The sequence below is a fragment of the Chamaea fasciata genome, unplaced genomic scaffold, assembly GCF_029207755.1.
Source record: "Chamaea fasciata isolate MVZ Bird 193981 ecotype frontalis unplaced genomic scaffold, bChaFas1.0.hap1 SCAF_23, whole genome shotgun sequence".
Lineage (NCBI taxonomy): Eukaryota > Metazoa > Chordata > Aves > Passeriformes > Sylviidae > Chamaea > Chamaea fasciata.
This window is the reverse complement of record NW_027094108.1, coordinates 7,841,478-7,866,083: the sequence shown is the minus strand read 5'-3', so window position 1 is coordinate 7,866,083 and position 24,606 is coordinate 7,841,478. Positions and strand designations below refer to the sequence as shown.

General features: G+C 59.4%; 3 protein-coding genes across 3 annotated transcripts; 1 reads left to right on the top strand and 2 right to left on the bottom strand.

Moving 5' to 3' along the window:
- Window positions 1-968: 968 nt before the first annotated feature.
- On the bottom strand, window positions 969-4,497 carry LOC136300696 (maestro heat-like repeat-containing protein family member 7). The gene is given in 10 exon segments (XM_066203257.1): window positions 969-1,331; window positions 1,600-1,701; window positions 1,857-2,012; window positions 2,146-2,322; window positions 2,531-2,668; window positions 2,844-2,958; window positions 3,234-3,417; window positions 3,420-3,648; window positions 3,886-4,033; window positions 4,382-4,497. Coding segments are annotated over 10 exon segments (1,728 nt in total).
- Window positions 4,498-12,433: 7,936 nt separating this feature from the next.
- On the top strand, window positions 12,434-16,258 carry LOC136300679 (LETM1 domain-containing protein 1-like). The gene is made up of 6 exons (XM_066203241.1): window positions 12,434-12,528; window positions 12,909-13,095; window positions 13,512-13,613; window positions 14,020-14,172; window positions 14,398-14,494; window positions 14,885-16,258. Exons 1-6 carry the CDS (start codon window positions 12,434-12,436, stop codon window positions 14,953-14,955), a joined length of 705 nt encoding a protein of 234 aa, XP_066059338.1. The 3' UTR covers window positions 14,956-16,258.
- Window positions 16,259-16,647: 389 nt separating this feature from the next.
- On the bottom strand, window positions 16,648-22,081 carry LOC136300678 (forkhead box protein J1.2-like). The gene is given in 6 exon segments (XM_066203240.1): window positions 16,648-17,003; window positions 19,679-19,791; window positions 19,999-20,241; window positions 20,358-20,536; window positions 20,634-21,285; window positions 21,963-22,081. Coding segments are annotated over 6 exon segments (1,662 nt in total).
- Between the last annotated feature and the right edge of the window lie 2,525 nt (window positions 22,082-24,606).

Genomic DNA, 24,606 nt, shown 5'->3' with positions numbered 1-24,606 from the left:
GCAAGACAGAGGAACATGGGGTCATAGCCCTGATCAGCAGGGACCCGAGGAGAGCCCCCTGCCAGGGCCACCCCAGCCCGCTCTTGCCATGGCCACGAGGGAGCAGGGACCAAGGGGATTGAAACATTAATTTTGAAGAATTAAAGACTTTAACTGGATATTGCTGAAGTAAGACAGATAGACTTCCCTTTTGATAAGCAGAAGCCGGATTCAAGGAACTGATAAATCATGGGGCCTGTCAACTTATGTTTGTGTATTCTGACTAATCAGTAGGCTTCAAGAAGGACAATGAATTCAGAAATCAAATACTCCTGGGAAAACAGGATTCAGTTGTCACGCAACGCTAAGAGGTTAAAAAGTCAAAGCGAAGAAGACTCACTTACTTCATCATTTTGAGACCCTGCCCCAAAAAAAAGACCACCGACCCATTTCAAAGAACAAACCACGCATGCTTAATAGCTTTTGGCGAATTACCATATGAAGCGGGGAATGGGACGTACTAAAGTCATGAATATACATTTGTGTTTTGGGTATTCAATCCTTCTGTACATAAAAAGACCCTGTGATCTTCTGTGAGCGCGCGTGTGTTCGGGAGCTATCCCGCACACTGCCCGGTGTCGTAATTAAACATTCACTTTCTAACTCTAAACTGCTGGAGAGTCTTTTGTCCGTCATAGTTGGATATCGGCATTAGGGCGATATTCCTATTTTTTTTAATAATTCAGGATCAGCCCAAAGCTGCTGGCCATGAATCCCCGACGTGTCCCCGAATTCTCCATGTGCTCTGCCCTCACCACCCCTCGTCTGCACAGGGAGCACAGCCCTCCACATCTGGGCCAGAGCGTGCGGCTTCCCCCGGCAGCCCCCGCTGACAGCCCGCTGCCCCCACTCACCCGCACAGATGAGCTCGAGCTCTTCCTTCCTTCCCCTCAGGTGCCGCCCGGCGAGCCCTGGGAACACAGAGCCTGTCAGGGCCCCAGCGGCACGGCGCCCTGCCAGCGGCGCTGCCAGCCCTGTGGCCACATGGCCTCCTGCCCCGGCAGGGCTCGGCCCGGGCCCTTGCCGCACGCTGCCACCCAAGGGCACGGCTGCCAGAGGGCGGCAGCAGCCCCGAGGGCAGGCGCAGCTTCACGGCGCCGGGCGCGGATGCTGCTGCAGCCTGGCCTGCAGCCGGGGCCAGGGCCGAGCTGCGGCGGGCCGGGGATGGGGGCTCGGGCTCGTGGCTCACCCATGAACCTGATGGCCGCCTCTCGCAGGGGCTCCTGTGGGTGCTTCAGGTAGGGCAGGGCCCGGCGCAGGTGCTCGGCCGCTCGGCTCCTGTCGTCTGCCAGCTGGAGAGAGCGGCAGCAGGGAAGGGCTGGCGCGGGCTCAGCCCCTCGGCCGGGCTCTCGCCACGCCCAGACCCGGCCTCCCCTGCCCGCACAGCCCCGAGGCCTGGCCCGCAGGCGCCAGCGCCGGGCTCTGCAGGGGACAGAGGGCCGGGTGCTGCCCGGGGAAGCACGGTGCCGCCTCACCCCGTGGCCCCGCTGGGCCGGGGCTCTATGGGCACCGCACTCGGGGGCCTTCTCCGGGCTGAGGCTGCGGCTTTCAGTCCCTTACCAGTCCCTCGCCGAACCTCCACGTCTGATCCACCTGCAGCATCTGTTCAAGATCCCTCCTCCTCAGGAATCTGGCTGAAGAATGCAGTGTTTCCCAGGCGGCCTGGAGAGCAGCAGAGAGCCGCAGATGGCCCCACAGTTCAGGGCACAGGAGTGTCCCTGTGCCAAGGCCTGCAAGAGGCTCCAGCCTGCAAGGCTTCAGGGCAGGAGGCAGCCGAGCCCCTGCCCAGGGGGAAGCAGCAACTCACAAGTGCTCACCTCAAGCACACACTTGTTCTGGTCATGGCAGTGGAAGGAGAGTGGGAGCAGGCTCTGGCGCACGTGTGACTTCAGCGCCTTTCTTCCCTCTTCCGTTAATGAAACCATCATGTCTTGAAAGGCAAACATAGCGCACAGCTGCACCTGTCTATCATTCTGTATGAAAGGAAGGAAAAAAGACATCATCACGGGCTGCTTCTGGCTGACCTGGGCACCGGCCTGCAAATCCACATGGCACAAAGTGTCCATGCAGCACTCGGTGGCCGTGGCTGGGGGCACAGAGCCTTACAGTGTCAAAGAGCGGCAGGAGCGCCTCAGCCAGTCTCAGGGCAATGGGGCTGGGTATCAGGATGCCATTGTACAGAAACAAATATTTCAGTAGAACAATGGTCATCCTGATGATGTCGCCATCACTTTCCTGCAGGAGCTCGATGAGGCTTTCAGTCAGGTTCCACATTTCTTTGGCCTGTGTGGAACACAAGTCTGTGTAAGCCCAGCCTGCTGCCACAGGGCTCAGAGGCCAAAGGCCTGTGTGGAAGCACTCGGGCAGCTGAAGTGGGAGGCAGGAGAGCTGGGAGCAACTGCCTCAGCACCCAAAACTAAGGCAAGCTCAAGCAACTGCCTTCCCCAGCCCCACGCTGCCCGCACAGCCTCAGCCGCTGCCCCCTTCTCACCATCAGGCGATTCTTTCCGAGCACCACGAGGCCTCTGAGTGCCAAGAGACGCCTCTCCCTGCACTCGCTCCGCAGGTTCTTGGACAGGATCTCCAGAACGATGCCGCTGCACTTACTCAAGTTCAGGCACTGGAGGACCTGAAAGGCACAGGGCAGTGACAGGGGTCCCGGCCGACAGCAGCCCAGACCCGCACAGGGCCGGGCCCAGGCAGCAGCAGCACAGGGTGCGGGCACCGTCCCAGGCAGCTGCGGCTACGAGAGGGCACAGAGCTGGGAGGCAGCTCAGCCAGGCAGTGCTGGCCTTCAGGCTCACCTCCACAAGGAATGCCAGGGCGGGCAGATCCCAGCGTGGCTCCTGTGTGCTGAGCAGCCGGAGCAGGTAGTGAATGATCCAGGAACACAAGGGTTTGGAAACAGAAGATATCTGCCTGGCAGGAGAAAAAGTAACCAACACTGTGAACCAGGGGGACAAACCTTACCCAGGAGTGACTCAGAGAGGTCGGCTCTTTCAGCATCATCCTGCATGGGGACCTCAGGCATTTGGGAGGTGGCTCCTTGTGGGCACCCGCCTCTCCCAGCCTTTTCCAGTCTGCCTGGTGTTCCGGGGTGACAAGGCCCTCTGGCTCATCACCACAGAGACTCTGTGGGGGACCCCGAGCACAGAGCACAGATGCCGGGGGCAGTGGCGTCAAGGGGGTCTCACCTGGCCAGCAGACCCAAAGTATAGTGGTGGGTGTCAGCATGGAGCAGCTTGTCCCAGCCACGCTGGCGTTCCATTGTCACCACCACATTCTCACAGTGCATTCGGCAGAGCAGGGACTTGAGGGTCCACACTGCAAACCTGTGTGCAGAGCAAAGCCCAGGTCATGCTGGGAGCACTGGCTCCTGCCCTGGGGACGTGGCAGGGACAGGAGGACTGGGATGGAGCACCTGTTGGGGCTGGTGGCAAGGCCGTCTCGCTCCTGGCATGCCTTCCAGAAGGTATCGACCTCCTCTGGCGGATCCAAAGTCCTGGAGAGCACTTGGAAGAGCAGACGCACAAGTAGGCGGGGGAAACACAGCCTCACTACGTGTGGGACACGGCACTCCTGGAGGATCTTCCACATCACCGCAGTTGCCTGCAAAGGACAAATCCCCCTGAGACAGTGCCGAGGTGTTGGTGTGGCAGGGCCCCAGAGTGGCAGGGAGAGGCCAGGGGAGACGCAGGGGGAGCACCGGGCCCAGTGCCTCTGAAGCTGCCCCTAGGCCAGGCTTCATCCCAGCGCCTGAGGCAGGGAGATGCGGCGGGGGAAGGAGGGTGAGAGCTGCTGGAAAGGCAGCCGTGGGGTGAGCTGGGGCCAGTTCCAGAAACTCACAGCCAGGGCAAAGACACCAGTTTTGTCCCCATCCGAGGTGCACGTGCTGTGCTCTGGCCAGTCCTCCAGCACACGGAGGAGCGTCATCTGCGCCGGCTTCGCAGTGCTAGGGGAGCACAGGATGGCCTTCCACATGGACAAAGCAGCTCTGCAGGGTCAGAACTCTGTCTCAGGGGTGCCTCGGACACAGTACTGTGGCCTGGGCTGCAGGGGGGAGCTGAGCTGGCTGCCAGCTCTGCCTCTGCCCACTGGCCCTTGCCAGCAGCATGCAGGCAGCCCGGCCCTGTGGGGACAGACCCCCGAGGGGCAGGGAGGGAGCATGGCAGCAGGCTCGGGGCCTGCCATGCCAGAGCTGGAAAAGGGAGCAGCCAGAGGGCCCTGGTTTTCTCCTTTGCTCAGACACCTGGGACAGGCTGTACAGGATGATGGGCTGGGGAGCCCTGAGCCCTCTGGGCAGGTGGGCCCCATACCTGTCACACGATGGGGCCACACACACAGGAGAGTCATCACCATGTCAGCAGGCTGTGCCTCGGTGAGATCCAGCAGGGTCCTGAACAGCTTGTGCTCAGAGTACTGATTGGCCAGGAGCCACTGGTGGATGTACCTGACCATGGCAGGTGCTTGGGGAAGGCACGGGAAGATTTGGAAAGCTGCCAGAGGGAGAAATGTCCCCAGCTTCCCCAGAGAAGTGCTTCCCTTCCCGCACACTGGGTGGCCTGGGAGGGTTACAGGGACCAGCAGGGGTGGCTTGGGAGGCCAAGCAGTTCCTGGGAGGATCAAACCCTGGTCACAGGCTTCTTACTTGCTTTGGCTTGGAAAATCCCTCCTCTACAAGCATATCCAGCAGGGCAGCACTGGACTTGGTTTTGAAGAGGTCCTCAGAGTATCCTCTGAGCCCAGTCTCCTCTACTGGGGCAGCTCCAGGACCTTCCTCTTCCACGCTGGCCAACTTGGGCACTCTTGGGGATCTCTGCTCCATGTCAGCGACTGGTTTGATGGGGACTTGCAGGAGAGATGCCTCGGGAAAGCTCCGAGTCAGCAAGTCCTGCAGCGGTGCCTGGAAGGCACCGGCACAACTGAAGTGCTGGGAAGAGTTCAGGACAGCAAGTCCTGCACTCTGCTCTGGAGGGCTCCTGCCACAAGGACAAGTGACTCTTGGTCAAGGATTGTGCTTTGGCCTTGAGGTCAACCGGCGGCAGGAATAACGCCTCGGAAAAGCTCTGGGTCAGACACAAACGAGTGTGCTGTGAGGGGGCTCCTCACGACACCGCTCTATCCTGTCCTGTCCCATCACATGCTTCGAGCACAGTGGCACAGCTGCATCACCACCAGCACCTGTGTCACCATGTGTCACAAAGGCTCCTTGGACACCCTGTGCCGTTCCATGCCACGGTGACCACGCTGCTGCACCGTGTCACAAAAGGCCAATGCACACCCTGCCACCTGCCCTGGGGCCGCCCCCAGCCCAGCCAAAGTGGCCCAGGTTGGAAGGAATCCCTCGCCCCAAGCGTCTAAGACAGCCCTAAGACAGGATCTTTTGGAATGCCTCAAACCACAGGCAAACGCTGCCCTGCTCTGTGGGCTCAGGGCAGCAGAAGGAGCCCCCAAGGCTGCCAACGCAGCTGCAGTGGGAAGGGCACGGGGCCTTGCACAGAAGCTGGCACGGCCTCCTTGGGACACGTCTCGGCCGGTGGCCATCCTAAACCCGCGGGTGTGACACAGACGAGGAACGTGTGGGCCAGGGCACCAGCGCTGCTCTGACCCCTGGGGCCAGGGGAGCGCTGAAATCGGCAGGTGTGGCAGAGTCCCCGCACAAGCAGAGCTGCCACCCCCTGAGCCCTGGCAGTGCTGGTGTCATCTCCTGCCCCAGAGACCTGTGCCCCGGGGCGCATCTCTGCCACAGGGCAGCCAAAGCCCAGGTGCATTGGGGGCTGTGCTCCTTCCTACAGGGGATGTTAGCAGGAGCACCTGGAGCAGCTGCTGGCAACACTTGGTCTCTTGTCAGAAGCTGTTACTCCATGCTGAAATTGTTTTCTCATTGGAGTAATATCCTGCAGCACAAAATCACCCTGGCAGCGAAGGCATAGAAGGATCCGGCATTTAAGAATGCCCAATTCAGGAAAGCTTTACGTCCCATTGCTCAACTCAAGTAGTTCCAAAAAGTTGCAAACTTCCTAAGTTCATGGGAATGGCCTGAGAAGGTGATAGGTTTGGAAGTTTCCTTGCCATCTCAAAGCAGCAACACATTTGCCTTAAGGTCATCCATTGAATGTCACTGTACAAAACATAAGACTACACAGGGGCAAAAGAACGGCCTTGCTTTGGTTTCAAACATTTTTCTATGAAGGGATAATAAGAACCCAATTCTCTTAAGGAATAAAGGCTCTCCAGCAAGTGAAAGTCCACTCAGTGTTACAAAAGTAGCCCAAACAAATGAGTAGACTGCAGGAGGGCTAATCCTCCCTATCCTGCTACAGATATCTAAGTGGTCAAGAAAGTACAGCTCTCCCCTCTTCTCTGCATGAGAAGCAGGACCACGAACAGAAAAAGTCCCAGCTATTCCTTCTGTCCTCCATAACCAAAGCCGTGCTAAACCACAGATGCTGCCTTCAAACTGACTCCAGTTCCAGCCTCAACCTCTCACCTTCCAGACAACTCCTCCGCCAGCACCCTGCCAAGTCCCCCAGGTGTCCCCATCCCTCAGCAGAGCTTTCCCGTCTTCCAGCAGAGCCCCTGGTTCCCTGCACGTGCCATGGGATGGCACTCAGGACGATGTGCTCCAAGGCCTTCCCCAGTAGTGAGCTCAGGCTGCCAGGTCTACGGTTCCTGGATCATTCTTCCCGCCGACCCTTCCTGTGCATGGCTCTTCCATTTGCACGTTTGCGCTCAGCTGGGACTTGTCCACTTCACCAGGACTGCTGCTAAAGGATGGAGAGCAGCCTGGCAAGCTCCTTCTCCAGCTCCCTCTTTACTCTCGGGGGAGGTAGAACATGCCACAGGAAAGCAAGCGGTGCCAAAAGACCTGGGCGGCATCAGGCACATTTAGGAATGAAACAAGGCCTTTGTTTGATGGAAGTAAGCACAAGCAATTTAGAGCAGTAAAGAGTACTTAGCACAGATATCCTTAAGTACTTAGCACCAGTTAACATAAGAAAAACCTGGAAGCCTAACATGACAGGAGAGTGACTTGACAAAAAGCTTTAGACATAACCTTCCAGAAGACCTAAGGGCGGCCACAGAATCAGCCCTGTGCAGGCAAGGGATGAGGAAGACGAGCTGCTTTGGTGCGCTGAGACCGATCCTGGCCAGCAGGTGGACATTAGCTTCAAGTCTAGGAATCTGACACAATGGATTTCTTTGTAAACTCCCTGCCTATCCAATCACCTCAGCAGTGTAAAGATGGATGGTATTTTTAATAGAATTCCTACATAAAACCACTGAAATTTAGACCAGGCAAAGAAGCCTTGTGGTGGAGTGCAGACCCCTAACCTCCTGCCAATAAAAGAGCTTCTGGTGGACGATGCATTTGTCTGCTGATTTCTTTGAATTCTAGAGACCCCTCAGGACTGCTCTATCCTGAGGACACACCCTTGGCCTTGACCCGTAGGCACCCGCGCAAGCTTCAACTCAGCTGCCTCAGCTTGCAGGACCTCTCTTAGCCAGCATCCTGACGTGAATGCAGGACTGCTGCGAGGCGCTGCTGGGACCCAGCAGGACAGGACCAGCCGTCTCGTGTCCACGTAGCACCCCCTGACACAGCCAGGGTCATTCCGAAAGCAGACAAGGCTCACGTGTCAGCAGAGAGGAGCAAGGAGTGCTGGGCTCCTCTCAGGGTGTCTCAGCTGGGCCTGCTCCACAACATGCCCCCATCTGAAGGCCTGCTCATGCCCAGCTGCCAGAAATGCCTGCCTTGTTCTCTCCAAGATGCACAGGAAGAGCCGATGAGAGGACGCCTTGGGAGGCAAACCTTCCAAGCCTTTTCTGAGGCCAGGGACACAGCAAGATCAGCCAAGACTCTCCGTGCCGCCTGGCCCACACAGCCCAGCTTGGTGCTGGCCCTCTGGGCCGCAGCAGCTTCCAGCAAGCAAGAGGCAAATGCATATTGCCAAGAGTTGAAACACAGCAGACAGGTGAGATGTGAGACGTGTGTGCATGAAGGCCTTTGAATTCACAGCTCTCCAAGACAGCTTTGGGGCTCACAGCTGTTCAGAGATGCTCCTGCTCACACCTGTGTCCACAGTGGGGGTAACACACCCTGCTGCAGGTGCTTGCCTTGGTCTCTGCAGGTCCGGGTGAATTCCAAACCTGCTCTTCACAGCCTTCTCCCTTCCCTTCTCCATCTGCCAAGTGCCACGGGCCTCAAGGACTGAAAGGACCACAGACAGCTAAAGGGGGACACTTGCACCTTCCTCACTGGGAGCTCCATGGAAAGCGCTTTCCTTGAGAAGCAAGCCTCTTTTCCCCAGAGGCATTTCCCCACATTGGGAACTTTCCTGGGGAACACCAACACACTCTTAAGAAACCCTGGCAAGGCTGAATTCCTTCTGGTCCTTTCTGGACAGGCACTCCAGCTCTAGCTGGGATTTCCCCCAGTGTGATTCCAGGTGGAGGTTCGCACATGCAGCCCCAGGCCCTCTACAAACACAAGCTGCCCGCTGCCTCTTCACCTGCCTCCACTCCTGCCTGCGCTCACAGCAGCAAAACCAGGCTGTTCCCGGCCAGAGACCAGAGCCCTGTTCCCGCGGGACACTCTTGCCAGCACCTTCCAGGACTCTCCGCTGTGCATGCAGCACTTTTCATGCCCGCTCTCCACAGCCTTTGGAACACAGAGCACAACCTGGCTGGCGCTGCCATCAGCACACCCCAAACACAGGCGGAGGAAGGAGAAGCAGGGGCTGCTTTGTGGCCATGCCCAAGAGAGACTGGAAGGGTGCCCTCCCTCTGCTCTCACTTGGGTGCCTTTCTGACAGGCTCTGAGGCAGGGGCTGCGATTCCTCAGCTCTGGGCACCAGAACCGCAGCCGGGATCCCGGCACTGCCTGACGGCGCTCCGGGCAATTGGCACGGTCGCGCGTCCCAGCTTCGGCCACCGTGCTGCTGCTTCACTTGCCCTCAGGCACAACAAAAGCTCAGTGTTTAGTTGTCAGGGATGCTCGGGAATAAAACAATCTGAAACGTACTTGTGACTGCAAAACAAGTTTTCTTTGATGAGTTGCTGATGCAACAAATACATCCCAACCCCTGGATTGGTGAAAAGCTGCTGAGCAGCAGCAGGAGACAGAAGGTGATGCTCAGCTGGGAGATGCGGGCAGCCCATCCAACTTCAGGGCATGCCCTGCATCAAAAGAGCGTGAATTTAGTCCTCGTTGCCACTCCACCCCAGAATCAGGTTTCATAGCTCCTCCTCTGGACTGGAGCTTCTCCAGTTACATCATCACCTCACAGATGGCCAGAGCAGGAGTGGTGAATGTGGGCAGAGCTTCGGCCACAGAATCAACCTGATCCAGCACCAGAACATCCACACTGGGGAAAGGCCGCACAAGTGTGGGGAATGTGGGAAGGGCTTCAGTCACAGAGCCAGCCTGAGCTTGCACCAAAAGATCCACACCAGGGAGACCTATGAGTGTTCCCAGTGTGGGAAGGGGTTTCGGGTCAGCAGCAAGCTCCTTGAACACCAGCAGACACACACAGAGGAGAGGCCCTTCCGCTGCCCTGACTGCGGGAAGGGCTTCAGGCACAACCCCAACCTCATCATCCACCGGCACATCCACACTGGGGAGAGGCCCCAAGAGTGTCCCCAGTGTGGGAAGAGCTTCTCACAGAGCTCAGCCTTGACCCAACACCAACCAAGGCACCATCAGGAAAGCCCTGCCAGTGCCCCCAGTGCAGAAAGAGCTTCGAGCTCGGCTCCAGCTCCAGCCCCCACTGGAGGAGCCACATTGGGCAGAGCCCCGGTGACCCACATTCCCTGTGTTCTGTGTTGGGAAGTCACCTTGCTGATTATCCTTTTGATTTTGCCTTAATTATTTTCTCTTCTCCCTCTCTCTGTACTGCAAAAGCCAAGAGAGATTGTAGCCCTGCTTTCGTGCCTGTGATCTTTTGGTTTTGTGAAATTCTTTTCTCAGGGAATTTTCTGTAAACAAGAGGAGTGTTTTTCTAAAATCTGTAGCATTGTTTTTCATTTCTTTTCCTAGGAGGGACTTCTTCTTGATGTCCCTCTGGTCTGACCAATGTGATTGACGAGGTTTGTCTTTTTGTCACCAGTCAGATTGGTCTGTGTAAAATACTAAGGGAGACACATTCGAAAAAATAAAGGAGTCATTTTCAGCCTTGGGAAGCTCCGAGTCTCCCAGCTCGGTCCCGCCCAGTCCCGCCCGGAGGCGCGGCCAAAACTCCCCGGAGCGAGCGCGGCGGCCCCAGAGCGATCCCGGGTCCGATCCCCGTCCCGGTTTCGGGCTCGGTCTCAGTCTCGGTCCCGGAGCGCTCCCGGTGCTGATTCCGGTCGCGGTGCCGATCTCGATCCTGGAGCGGTGCCAGTCTCGGTGCCAGTGCCGGTTCCAGTTTCAGTCCTGGTCTCAGTCTCGGTGTCGGAGTGGTGCCGGTGCCGTTTTTGGTCCCGGAGTGCTCCCAGTGCCAATCCCAGTCCTGGTCCCGGAGCGGTGCCAGTCTCGGTGCTGGTTCCGGTGCCGGTCTCGGTCTCGGTCTCGGTCCCGGAGCGCTCCCGGTCTGGGTTCTGGCCGCAGTCCTGGAGCAGTCCTGGTGCCGGTGCCGGTTCCGAAGCGCTCCCGGCGCCGGTCCCAGTGTCGGTGTCGGTCTCAGTCTTGGTTCCGGTACCAGTTCTGGTGCCGGTTTCGGTGTCGGTCCCACAGTGCGGGTCCCGGAGCGGTGCCGGTCTCGGTTCCGGTGTCGGTCTCGGTCTTGGTGCTGATGCTGTTTCTGGTGCTGGTCTCGGTCTCAGTCCCGGAGATTTTAGGGTCTTTTGGGTGATTTTAAGCCAAACTGGGCTCTTTTAGGACTGCGCGTTCCCTTGACCCCGCCCATTCCCCCTCAGAATTCCCGCCGTTTCCTGGACCCCGCCCCTTTCCCCTCACAGTTCCCGCCCTTTCTCTGACCCCGCCTCGTTCCAGTCGTTCCCCGCCCTTTTATTGGACACGCCCCTTTTTCCCTTGGGCCGCGCCCATCTGCTGGCGCGTTCCCTCGAGCGCATGCGTACATTACCCAGAGGTGGCTCTCCCGGGCGCCGCCATCTTTGTTCCCGGTCCCCCGAGCCGGCTCCGGTGTGTCCGAGATCTACGGTGGGGCAATGGGGGTTCTATAGGGGATCTATAGGGGTTCTATAGGGGTCTGAAAGGACCTGGAAGTCTCCTTAGAGGATTTGGTGGGGGATCTGCAGGAGATTTGGGGCGGTCTGTAGGGGATTTAGGGCGGTCTGGGGATCCCTAAAGGGGGCTGGGCGGGTCTAGGGGCTCTATCGGGATCTGGGGGCTCTGTAGACGATCCGTAGGAGTCCGTAAAGGGGGTCCTGGCATCCCTAAATGGGGTCTGGGTGTCTGTAGGGGATTTGGGGGGTTTCTGTGGCATTTTGGGGGGTTGGGGGGTCTGTAGGGGATCTCTAGGGGTCAGCGGGAGCCTGTAGCGGGTCCGGAGAGGTCTGGGGGTGTCTGTGGGTCCCTGTGGGGGATTTGGGGGGTCTGGAGGTCCCCAGGGGGGTCTGAGGGGATATGTAGGGACTCGATAGAGGGTTCTGGGGGCACCTGGGGGACCCTATAGGGGATCTGGGGTTCTCTACATGGGATGTAAGGGGGTCTGGGGGAGTCTTGGCATCTCTATAGTGGAGTTTTGGGGTCCATAAAGGAAATTTTTGTGAATTTTTGGCTCTATACAGCTAATTCTTGGAAATCTGGGGTCCAAATTGGGCAATTTGGGGTGTTCTTTTGAATTATTTTAAAAAAATATGAATAGCGCCCTAATGCCAATATCCAACTATGACGGACAAAAGACTCTCCAGCAGTTTAGAGTTAGAAAGTGTATGTTTCATTACGATGCCGGGCAGCATGCGGGATAGCTCCCGAACACACGCGTGCTCACAGAAGATCACAGGGTCTTTTTATGTACAGAAGGATTGAATACCCAAAACACAAATGTATATTCATGACTTTAGTACGTCCCATTCCCCGCTTCGTATGGTGATTAGCCAAAAGCTATTAAGCATGCGTGGTTTGTTCTTTGAAATGGGTCGGTGGTCTTTTTTATGGGGCAGGGTCTCAAAATGATGAAGTAAGTGAGTCTTCTTCGCTTTGACTTTTTAACCTTTTAGCGTTGCGTGACAACTGAATCCTGTGTTCCCAGGAGTATTTGATTTCTGAATTCATTGTCCTTCTTGAAGCCTATTGATTAGTCAGAATACACAAACATAAGTTGACAGGCCTCATGATTTATCAGTTCCTTAAATCCGGCTTCTGCTTATCAAAAGGGAAGTCTATCTGTCTTACTTCAGCAATATCTGGTTCAACTAAAATCTTTAATTCTTCAAAATTAATATTTCAGGAATGGAGCTGGAGCACCGGGAGAGGCTGAGGGATGTGAGGGGGCTCAGGAGGGACCTCCGTGGTCTCTACGACTCCCTGACAGGAGGGGCAGCCGGGTGAGGGTCAGGCTCTGCTCTCAGGTGAGGATGAGGCAGAAGGGCTCCCAGGGGAGGTTTAGGTTGGATCTGAGGGAAAATTCCTCCTGGAAAAGGCAGTTAGTTCTGTCTTGGCACAGGCTGCCCGGGGCAGGGGGACTGCCCATCCCTGGGGGGGTTTCACAGCTGTGTGGATGTGGCACTTGGGGACGTGGCCAGGGGTGACCACAGCCTTTTCCAACCTCAGCCATCCCCTGATCCCTTTGGGACCAAACACCAAAAACTCCGGGTTTAATTGTGCCTCCTCACCCCGGGGGGCTTTCCTTGGCCTCTCCCCCCAGCCTGCCTCCTGCCTGCCCTGCTCTTCCCTCCCTGGAATCCCCCCCTTTTCCTCTCCCCAGGTACTTCTTCCCCCGGCAGCTGCTGATCCGGCAGTTCTGGACCCCCAGGCAGCAGCTGGAGTTCCTGGACGCCTATGACAGTATCCGCAGGGGCTGGTACCTGGCCGTGCTGCGGAGCCTGACGCTGGCAGCCGCGGCCCTGCCCGAGCCCCAGCCCCGGCAGCTGCTGCAGCAGCTCTGTGCACAGGTCTGTGTGCCCCCCAGCAGCCTGCCTGGGGCTCTGCGAGGTGTCTGTCACCTGTCGGGGGCTCTGCGAGGTGTCTGTCACCTGTAAGGGGCTCTGGGAGGTGTCTGTCACCTGTCAGGGGGCTGGGGGAGGTGTCTGTCACCTGTCAGGGGCTCTGCGAGGTGTCTGTCACCTGTCAGGGGGCTGGGGGAGGTGTTTGTCACCTGTCAGGGGGCTGGGGGAGGTGTCTGTCACCTGTCAGGGGCTCTGCGAGGTGTCTGTCACCTGTCGGGGTCTCTGGGAGGTGTCTGTCACCTGTCAGGGGGCTGGGGGAGGTGTTTGTCACCTGTCAGGGGCTCTGGGAGGTGTTTGTCACCTGTCAGGGGGCTGGGGGAGGTGCTTGTCACCTGTCAGATGTGCTCCTGGGGCTCTTGCAGGTGCAGGGAGGCGCCCGGCCCCACCTGGCCCAGCTCTTGGCTGTGAGGGGTTTGTTCTCTGGGTCTCTGCTGGCGCTGAACAGGCTGCAGGTGGATCATGTGGTGAGCTCAGCTCAATCCAGGTGCTCACCCCACTCAGGTGTGCCCCAAAGCCACTCCAGGTGCAGGTGAAAAGCTGCAGAGACGCCCTGGGGTCCTGGGTTCAGCCCCACGCTGCGGCAGCAGGTGAAGGGGGCTCAGGTGAGGCCCCACCTGCAGCGCTGCTGCCTCCACCTGTGGGGCCTCCAGCATTAGAGGGACGTGGAGCTGCTGGGAATGAATCCAGAGGAGGATCTGGGGAAGGAATTCCTCCCTGTGCAGGTGGGAAGGCACTGGGAGGGATTCCCCCATCCCTGGGACTGTTCAAGGCCACGTTGGAGCCATGTGGGCAGGTGGGGGAGTGCCTCGATGTGTCCCCGCCCTGCTTTAGGAGGGGGCTGGACCTGTCACAGGTGCTCCTTCCTCCAAGAGAGCCCTGAGCCAGGTGCTGTTCCTGACCCCACACCTGCCGGCCTTTTTCCTGCAGCACCGCCTGCGGAGCCACGTCCTGGAGATCCAGCACCTGGACCGTGCCCTGCTGCTCCTGGGCCCGGGGCAGCTCTCTGAGGAGGAGCTCCGAGCGGTGAGGACACCTCAGCACACCTGGCCCGGCCTTGTGGCACCTTGGGTGTCACCAGGCGTGGCCTTGGGGCACGGGCTTGATCTCTCCTGGGGAAGGTTTTCCGCGCTGGAATCACACCTGGGGTGGGGAAGAGTTCCTCCCTTGTCTTCCCCTTCCTCCAGGGGGGTCCTGGTGTGATGCTGGAGTGCTGTGTGTCCCTCCCTGACTGTGTCCGTGTGTCCCCAGGCCTGTTACCTGCGTGGGCTGAACTCCACTCACCTGGGCCAGGCCGAGTGCCCAGCGTGGCTGGAGCAGTGGCTCAGGCTCTCCTGGGAGCTCCAAGGTGCTTCACCCAAAAGCCTTCTCTGGGCACTCCTGGGGGATTTGGGGCTGATGAGGGAGAACTCTGTCCCCACCTGGGCTCACCCCCCACACCTGTGCTCAGGCGTTGCCGCCCTGCAGCCCCGAGGGAAGGGAAACAGGACTGGGATGGGAATGTGGGACCAGGAGCCCGGTGCTCCCCCCGTGCCCATCCCAGTGTTCCCAATCTGCCAAATTCCTGTCTCAGTGCTGCCCAGAGCCCCCGTGTGCCCACCCCAGCACCCCCAGTGTCTCTCCCAGTCTGCCCAGTGTCCCCCAGTGCCTCTCCCAGTCTCCCCAGTGTCCCCCAGTGTCTCTCCCAGTCTCCCCAGTGCCCCCCAGTGTCTCTTACCCTGCTCCTGTGCTCTTGCAGCCTCGGAAGCCTCTCTGCTGGCCCACAGCATGGTGCTGCTGTCCCTCAACTACAGGCAGCCCCCGGAGTGACAGCCCCGTGTCCCTGAGCCCGGCCTGGAGCCCAGGCGGATCGTGGGGCGGCAGCTGCATGTCCCTCACCTCAGCCTGGTGATTCCCAGCCTGGTGCTGCCAAAATTCCGGCCTTTGACTGAGCTCTTCCCTTCCCTTGGAGCCCGCAGAGTGTGAGGAGACGTGGCTTCTGTTGTTCCAGTAATTAACTGCACCTCGTTAATTATGGGAGAGAGCCCGGCGGCCGCCTGACCTGGGGGTGATCCTGTGGGACCTGCTGGATGCTTCCTGTGGGATTTGGTGGGATTTGGTGGCCGTGACTCCTTGCCTGGAGGGTTTTCCTCTGCTTCTTTTCTCAGTCTCAAATGTCACAGGCCACCTTGAGGGCTTGAGAAGTGCCCTGGGATTTCCCCCCCAGATCCCTGTGGGATTTTCCTGAGAGCCTTGTGGGGTTCTGGGTTTGGAGGGGGTCAGGCCTGGGGGTGTCACTGCTCACTCCGAGGGTGGGAAGCATCAAAGGGGGGGTCCCCGGAGTGCAGCCCCCAAATTCAGCCTCGTTGAAGCCCCTTACACCTTTCCCCCCCCCCTCCCCGCCCTGGATTTCCCACTCCAAGGACTTTGGGGGTTAAACCCCGCCCTGCACAAAGAATTCCTGCTGGCAAAGTGAATTTTACCCCAGATCCGTTGGTTTATTAAAGCCCAAAGGAACTGGTGGCTCTGGTGTCTTTGGGGGGCCGCCCTTGGTGGCTCTGTGTGCCCCCACCAGGGGACACGGGGACACCTGGAACGTTCCTCCACCTTTTGAAGCATGTTTGGGGTGTAGAGGGGTAGGAGGCATCCCCTTCCTCACCACTCCCTGCTGGTTTTTGTGGATTTCAGAGCTCCCCTCCCAGGAATTCACTGCTGGGGGGGGTGTTTAACCCCTTTTCAGCCACAACTCACATCTAAGTGCCATTTGTTTTGTTTTTTCCACTTACCTGTTCCCCTGAAATACAGTGTTGTTCAGGAAGAGGAGTGGGCAGGGCTGGAAAAACAAAAATTATCGAGGAGAAGCTTTGGCTTCACAAAATTTGGGAAAATCAAGATGAAAACCGCAGTGGGAGCTCGGAGGGATTTAAGGGGATGTCTGGATTTTGGGGGGCAGGGGGACTCGGAGCACCAGGATGTGGTGGAAGTGTGGATTGAGTCCAATAAAAATGATATTAAAATGCACAGATGCCTTTGGGTTGCTGCAGTAACACTGAAGTGTGGGTGAAAGTGGTTAAATTCTGGTGGTTCTTGTCATTTGGGAAGGACTGTCACCCCTGAGCCCCGTGTCACCTCAGCCTGTGTGACCCCTCAGCCTTGTGTCACCTCAGCCTGTGTCACCCCTGAGCCCCGTGTCACCCCTCAGCCTGTGTGACCCCCCCAGCTTTGTGTCACCCCTGAGCCCCATGTCACCCCTCAGCCTGTGTCACCCCCCAGCTTTGTGTCACCCCTGAGCCCCATGTCACCCCTCACTCAGCCTGTGTCACCCCCCAGCTTTGTGTCACCCCTCAGCCTGTGTCACCCCTCAGCTTTGTGTCAGCTCTGAATCTGTGTCACCTCTGAGCCCCGTGTCACCCCTCAGCCCTGTGTGACCCCTCAGATCCGTGTCATCTCTGAGCCCTTTGTCACTTCGTAGCCTGTGTCACCTCTCAGCCCTTTTGTCACCCCCCAGCCCCATGTCCCCCCTCAGCCCGTGTCACCACCCCTGGGGCCACGCCAGCGGCAGTGGCGGCTGGGGGCAGGTGTCCTCCTGGTCGCCGCCGGTGCCGCCAGCGGGGCCGTGCTGTCCCCGGGGTGGCGGCGGCCCGGCCGGGCCGTGTCCCCACGGGCGCTGTCCACGGGCGGGACGTGGCCTTGACCGCGGGCGGGCGGCTGCTGCCGCTCCGCGGGGCCACCCCGCTCCGGTGGCAGGTGCGGCGGCCCGGGGACCCCCCCTGGACTCGTCCCTTCCTTGTCCCCGCCGCCTACGTGGCCGAGGAGGAGCCGGGGAGCAGCGGGAGGCAGAGGCCGGGGACCCCCACGGGTGAGCGGGGCGGGGGGCGCTGCGAGAACGGAGCTGTGGGGCTGAGAGGGGCGGGGAGTTCAGGGTGGGGGGCTGGGCTGGGGGACTTTGGGGATGGGGGACTTTGGGGGCTCCTTTGGGGGCCCAGGGCTCGGAGGAGCCCATGAGGGACGCCAAGGGCGGGAGTGTCACTGGGGGCACACTGGGGACAAACTGGGGACACACTGGGGACAAACTGGGAGCAGTGGGGCCACACTGGGGCCACACTGGGGACACACTGGGGACACACTGGGAGCACACTGGGGCCACACTGGGGCCACACTGGGGCCACACTGGGGACAAACTGGGGACACACTGGGGACACACTGGAAGCACTTGGGGCCACACTGGGGCCACACTGGGGGCACACTGGGAGCACTGGGGGCACTGGGAGCACTGGAGCTGCGCCCCGGGGTTGGGGCTGGGGGTGTCTGTGCTCCCCACCTGCTGCACAGAGGATTATTTGGGGTGGGGGTGGGGGATGCACTTCCCTTTGCCCCCAGGCCTGGGGGGGCCCCAGAGCTGCTCACGGGGGGTCCCGTGTGTGCCCCCCCCCTCAGGTGCCGGTGGCCTCAGCAGGGGGGCATTGAGGGGGTCAGGAGGGGCCTGGGGGGGGCAGGGGGCGCTGGGAGATATGGGGTGGGAGCACTGGGGGGGGCTGAGCACAGCGGGGACAGGGAGGCACTGCCCGTGTCCTCCCATCCCGTTCAGGTCCTGTCCCCCCCCCCGGGTCCCACCAAGGAGGGGAAGCAGCGCCCCCCCCTGTGCCCGCAGGGGCCCCCCTGCAGGTTTTGGGGTCCTGGGAGCGGCACCGGGACCCCGAGAGCGGCAGCAGCTCCTGGAAACGCCCCCGGGGGCACCGGGGGGACACGGCGGGAGGGGGTGTCCCCGAAAACAGGTGGGCACTGGAGCTGGGGGTGCCCGGGGGGGTGGGCACGGGGGGCCAGGCTGCCCCCAGTGAGGTCTGCACCCCCAGCCCAGATCCCAGCCTCGTGTCTCCCTTGCCCCCCCCGTTCCCCCTCTCGCCCCCCACTCCTCGACCCCCCCAATTTACTCCCCCCCCCAGTATATTCTGTCCCCATCCTGACTGCGGGGCCACCTGGGGATGGACAATGGGGGATATCGGGGGGGTCTCCCACACTGTCCCCGCCCCCCCAGAACCACCCCGAGCCGCCCCCCCCGTCAGTGGAGGTGCTGAGGCGGCCGGGGGAGGCACAGGGGGCTCAAGGGGTCGGCGCTGACCCCTCCCATGGGTGGTGGACAGGAGCGGGGTCACCCAGGAGGGCTCAGGTGGGGGGAACCGGTGGGGCTGGCCGTGGGTTTTTGGGGTCCCTGTGGGTCCGGGCTGCGCCTGGCTGGGGTCTCCAGGGGGTTTTGGGGTCCCTGTGGGTGTGGGGGGCACAGGGGGTGACTCTGGGAGTGGGCAGCATGGCAGGCAGCAGGGGGAGAGGGCTGTGAGGGAGTCTGGGGTGCTGCGGAGGGATTGGGGGAATTTTGGAGGAATTTGGGGTGCTGTAAAGGGATTGGGGGGATTGTGGAAGAGTTTGGGGTCTTGGGGAGGGATTGGGGGAATTGTGGAAGCGGAGGTGACAGCCACCCCTGCCACCCGGTGCCCCACAGTGCCTGGGCTGCAGCTCCCCAGGAGCACAGTGGGGTTTGGGGGGGCTTTGCTGGGGGGCCCCCGACTGCCTAGAGCTGGGAGAGGATCCTCATCCTCCAGGTGGGTGAGCTGGGACCCCAGGCTGGGGGAATGAGCTGCCCCAAACCAGGGGCTGGGGGACATGCAGGGTCCCCAAAATGGGACAGAAACTGCTCTTGGTGTCCTTCCCTGGGGGGCAGCCCAGACCCCCGTGGGTTAGGGGCACCCCCAGAGCCCCTCATTGCCCAGAAACTGGTCCCAGTGTCCTTCCCTGCCCTGTCCCCCCCCTCCACTCCCTCCTGCGTCCAGCCAGCCCCATCTGCCCCCCACTTCTCCCCATCCCAGTTTTCCCAGCTCCCCCCATCCCAGTGTCCCTGTCCTGGGGTGACACTGGCTGGGCCAGGGACCCACGGGAGCTGCTGGTCACTCCCCTCTGGTGCTGGACAGAGCAGGGAGAATTGAACAGAGGGCTCATGGGCTGAGATAAGGACCGGGAGAGATCGCCACTCTGCGAGTCATTATTCATCCTGTTTGAAATCGGGATGAATAATGAATAATTAATGAATGAATACTGACTAATGACTTTCTTTCCTCTGCTCAGTTCCAGAGCCCAGCTGAGGATTCCTGCTTTGGGCTGTCTGTCCTGGAACACTGGGTCAGAACAAAGCCCCACCTGTGCCCCGGGTGGTGGCACATCTCAGGGATCAGGAGTGCTGGAAAAAAACTTGTTCACCACATACAACGCGCTCGCAAGGCAGTTCTTAGCTGCTGAATTATTTTAATCTATCTCTTAAAAATTGTTAATAAAATGAAAAAAATAAAAGGCGAAGTGGACAAGTTTCTGTGGAGTTAACATCACTCCCCAAGTTAAAAACAGAACAGAAAGCGGCAAAAAGAAACTTTGTCCATAAAACCATCTATACCCCCCTCCCCCAGAGCCCCTCCTAAATCCATCTCATTAACTATAATTTTATCTTATCTATCTTATCTTATCTATCTTATCTTATCCTATCTAATGTAATCTAATCCAGTCTAACCGCCCATCTCTAAGAGCGATTTAAAGGGGTTGTCCACAAAGTCCCAACGCATGACATCCATGTTGGGCAGTGAGGCCTGGATGTTTTCAGCCCCTTGCTCCAGGAGGCTGCAGCTGGGGAGGAGATTCTCCGGTGTCTCCTCGTTTCAGGCGACCTCCAGGAAAGCCGCGGCCGTCAGGTTTTCATCCAAGCCCAGCGTGGTGAGGCCAGGCTCGGTGGGGATTTGCTGCTGCTCTTGCTCCCCTGCCGGGCACAGGGGCAACACTTTGGCCAGGGTGGAAGGTGGCAGCTCCAGGTTGTCAAGAGCGAGGAAATCTTACTCCAGGGAGGGGCTGAGCAGAGCCTCCCAGTCAATGCTGCCCATCAGCGTGGTCAGCTCGCCCGACTCCTCGGGGTCGCCCGGGGCATCGCTGGGCAGGCAAGAAGCCTCGGCCACCGGGGCTGTGGGGCAGGGCTCTGGGAACTGCTCCGGAAACTGTTCTGGGAACTGCTCCGGGACCTGCTGCGGGAGCTGCTGTGGGAACTGCTGCCCCTCCTCGTTCCCCACGGGATCGCTGTAGCGGCTGCTCGCAAAGTCCTCGAAGTCTTGGAGCAGTGCTGCAGCTCCGCACCCACCTCGAAGCCGCCGTGGGAGCTGCGGGCCGGGCTAGGCACGCGCTGAGCTGCTGGCTGGGCTCACCTGCCGGAGGCTGGCGGGATTTGCTCTGGAAATGCCCCGCGGCCCTTGCAGCTGCTGTTCTTGGGCCACTTGGCGTATTGAGGGTGAGGCTTCCAATAGGCGCCTCTGCCCGGCTCCCCCTTGTCCCGGGGAACTTTGACGAAGCGCTTGTTGACGCACAGCTTGTGCCAGATGGCGCTCTAGATGCAAAAGAGAACAAACCCCAGGGCTGAAGTCCTGCCAATGGCTCCCAGCATGGCCACGGGGCCCTGCCTTGGGCTGCAAACCTCCTCCTACCTGCCAGCTGGGATGAGCGCGGCGGAAGTAGCTGAAGTTTTCGCGGATCCACTTGCAGATGGCGGCCAGGGTGAGCTTGGCCTTCCCGCTGGCTTCCATGGCCATGCAGATGAGCGTGGTGTAGGAATAGGGCGGCCTGACGTGCGGGTTGGTTTTGTAGTCGACGTCCTCGGCAGGCGGAGGGGACCTGGGCATGGTCTGGGGCAGGGACGCAGTCACCTCGCCTGTGCTGGAGGCGGAGGAGGAGGACGCGGCCGTGCTGGGAATGTCGAGGAAGTCGAAGAGCTCCTCGGAGGTCAGGGGAAAACCTGGGCTCTGGAAGTCCACCAGGCTCACCAGGTTCTCCCAGATGCTGCAGCGATAATTGGGATCCTCAGAGATGGGAGGCAGGCCGAGGTTGGCGCCCGTGAGGTTGACCAGCCACAGCAGGTTGGGCTCCTCGGAGCGCTGCTGCTGCTGCTGCTGCTCCTGGCTGGAGCTGGATTGCTCCTGAGCCTCGAGCACGGGGCTGGGGCTCGCCATGGCCTCGGCGCCGGGCAGGACTCACGTGGAGGCAGAAAATGCACGGGGCAGATGCTGCAGGGAGAAGAAGCAGAGGGTTGAGGTTCAGCGAGAAGCAGCACCCGGACAGTACCAGGTGTCCCCGGTGCCGCTGGGTGACCCGCATCCCCGGGGCGCTGGGCATGGGAGCCGCAACGTCCGCCCTGGGGGGGGCTTTAGCAGCCCCGAGTCTTGGGGAAATTCCCTCGAAGCCTCGCGTCCCCGGCCCCCCCAAAGTCAACCCCGCCCAGTGCCCGGCAAGGTTTTGGCCGCAGAAAGAACGAAAGAAAATCAACATCCCCTCCCCGCCCTCAAACAACACGAATCCAGTTCTGCCATCCCACCAAGCAAGGCGGTTTCTCACACCTGCCATGGGTCAGGACGGCACCTCAGAGTCCGACACCTCCACCCTACGGACCCTAAACCACTCGTCCATCCCCTCCCGCCCCATCCTATCCCATCCCCGCTCCCTTCACTCTGCTGCTGTTTGCCATTCCCCCTGCCCCCGGTCCCCCAAACTAACCTGGAGCAGGGATCCATCCCAAGCGCAGCGTCCCTTGGAGCGACCCGGCGGCTTCAGCCTTGGGGAAATGCCGTGCAGGGGACGCGGCCTTGGCTCTGGCCTTGCAAAGCCGGGATGCCGGCGCTGCTTTTGGGCCAGGAGACCGAGAAGCAGAGAGAGCCAGAGCGCGGCTGGAGTGCAGCAGCTGCCGCTGTGCAGGCTGGAGCGGCTCTGGGGCAACAGCAGCGCTGCCGAGCCTTGGGCTCGAGGGGGACGCTGCCACCAACGGGCATTTCCCCGCCCGGCCGCTTAACGGGCTCCTCTGGCGCAGTGTGGGGCTGAGCCCAGCCCCCGCCGCTTTCCGCAGCCCCTCGAGGGCAGCCCCCCGAGCCCCCGCGCCCCCCATGCCCCCCGAGGCCCAGCCCCGCGGGCTGTCGTGGGTCAGGAGAGGGACAGTGGGTTTTGGAAGTGCAGGAGGGCACAAGACATGAGAAAAACAATGTGTGGGTGAAAAAAAAAAGAAAAAAAAAAAGGGGGCAAAAGCAGGGCGGTGCCCAGGGAGGCGCCGTGCCCAGAGCCGGCAGCCACCAAAGTTGTGTTCTGACCCCCAAAGCCGTGTCCTGCCCCCCAATGTTGTGTCCTGCCCCCCAAGAGCACCCTCAGCCCTTTGGCTGCTCCCCGTGCCCCCAACCCCACTGTGGCCCCTGATGCACCCCCAGCCCTGCGGGTAAAGCCGGGGGGCGGGGGGGGGCTGGCAGAGCCCCGAATTAAAGGACGAGAGGAGTGTGCCCTTGCTGAAAGCACGAGATCACAGCCCGAGGTTTGTAAGAGAAACCCCCCAGTGAGCCCTGAGCTGCCCTGCCCCCCCGGGGGGCTCCCCGGACCCCACCGCTGCTTCAGTGCCCTCCTTTTGGGATGGGTTCCCACTGGCAAAGAAACAGCTTTTGGATCCCCGCCCTGGGTGGTTGCGGTGAATTTCACGGCTTTTCCCGTGAAATGATCCCCAGGGCTGTGTCCTGCCCCCCAATGTTGTGTCCTGCCCCCCAAGTCTGTGTCCCGCCTCCCAAGGCCGTGTCCTGCCCCCCAGGACAGCTCTGCCGGCTGGAGCTGTGGAGCTGCTGCGGTGGGGATACAAAATCCGGGCTCTTGAGCTTTTTTCCTCCCGTTACCTTCGGTGTGGGAGCCGCCCCTGCTGCCCTTTGTGGACTCGATCTTTCCTGAGCTAGTTCTCCTCGAGGGAAACTTTTCGACAGTTTTTCTTTTTTCCCGAAACAAGAAAAAATATTCCTTTCCCATGACAACAGGTGTCGTTTGCAATTTCTGTCACTCAGCCAACGGGAGAGGTGTCAGCCCTATGGGCCAGTAACGTGGGGGATTTTTTAGCTCAGAGTGTTATAAAAGGGCTGAAAGAATTGTAAAATAAAACCTCCTGACTGGAGTCAAGCATCTTTATTTTGTGTCCAATCTCCACAGCCGTTCATTGGGATCCTGGATCCCTGGAGGGTTCTGAGGGAACACGGAGCTGAGAAGGAAAGTGCAGACACCAGGGCGGGTGGGGCCGTGCCAGACTTGCATTTCTACCTCACGTCTGTGTGGATTTATGTATTTCAGTTTTTCTGAAGGTTCTAGTTGGATCCTCACATTTCTGGGCACTCCTGGGCCTGTATGGATTTGGCCCGGGGGAATGCATACTCCCAACATGTCCTCCCTCTCTAGGAGCCCTGAAGGGTCTCTTAATTGCTTTATTAATCGTTTGTCGAATGCATTGAAGCAAAGGAGGCATCATTATCGGCACAATTATTACGATGTAATAATATGTATAGACCCATTCTGAAAATCCCTTTCACCCACGATGTTAAATTCCATCTGGCTAATAGACGATCTATCCAAATCCCATCATCAATCCTACTTTTTGACACGCCCTCCTTAAGGTGTGGTGTACCCTTATGAATAGATCCTGAGTGATCAGACAAATTCATACACCACATTCCTCCAAAAGCTGCGTGCCCTGTGCCAGTGAGAGAAATCATTAAATGCAGATTGAATCAAAGAATTGTGATTACACCAATTGATCTGATTTTTGTGCAGCCCTCCTTGGAGGCAGCCGGAACTCCCTCAGCTGACACTTTGGTGAGCTGCGGTTTTGCCCGATGTTTTCAACTTTGTAGCCGGGAATGAAAAAACTCCTTAGCGCCCAGGGGTTCCTGTGTCCTCTTGAGCCTGGCACAAATAAAGAGGTTGTGCTCGGAAGGGGAAGATCAGCGCAATCCTTGTGTCCGGACCCGATCGATTTGAGAGCGGGGACGTTTTCAGCTTGGGCGCACACGTTCAGAGAGATTTGCTTCCTTTGCAAATGCGCAGCGGCATCGTGTGGTTGTTTCAGGCCAGCTGCACGCACCCGCTCGGTTTTGCTCTCCCGCTGGACGCAGCTCCGACATTTCCATCTGGAAACCACAGAGGAGACCAGGGCTGCTGGTTCCACGTTCACTTTGAGGGATATCAACAACACCCTGAGCACTGGGGCTAAGACCTTCCCTTCCCTTCCCTTCCCTTCCCTTCCCTTCCCTTCCCTTCCCTTCCCTTCCCTTCCCTTCCCTTCCCTTCCCTTCCCTTCCCTTCCCTTCCCTTCCCTTCCCTTCCCTTCCCTTCCCTTCCCTTCCCTTCCCTTCCCTTCCCTTCCCTCTACGTTCCACATCTTCATTCTACATCCCACCTCCTTCCTTCCTTCCTTCCTTCCTTCCTTCCTTCCTTCCTTCCTTCCTTCCTTCCTTCCTTCCTTCCTTCCTTCCTTCCTTCCTTCCTTCCTTCCTTCCTTCCTTCCTTCCTTCCTTCCTTCCTTCCTCCCTTTCTCTCTCTCTCTCTCTCTCCCTTTATCTCCCTTTCTCTCTCTCTCCCTTTCTCTCTCTCTCTCTCTCTCTCTCTCTCTCTCTC

Bases quoted from the DNA above. Each gene is read 5' to 3' on its own strand.
- LOC136300679 (XM_066203241.1), top strand. From the start codon at position 12,434: ATGGAGCTGGAGCACCGGGAGAGGCTGAGGGATGTGAGGGGGCTCAGG. The intron at 12,529-12,908 runs GTGAGGGTCAGG...TCCTCTCCCCAG, and splicing joins CTGACAGGAGGGGCAGCCGG to GTACTTCTTCCCCCGGCAGC. The intron at 14,173-14,397 runs GTGAGGACACCT...GTGTGTCCCCAG, and splicing joins CTGAGGAGGAGCTCCGAGCG to GCCTGTTACCTGCGTGGGCT.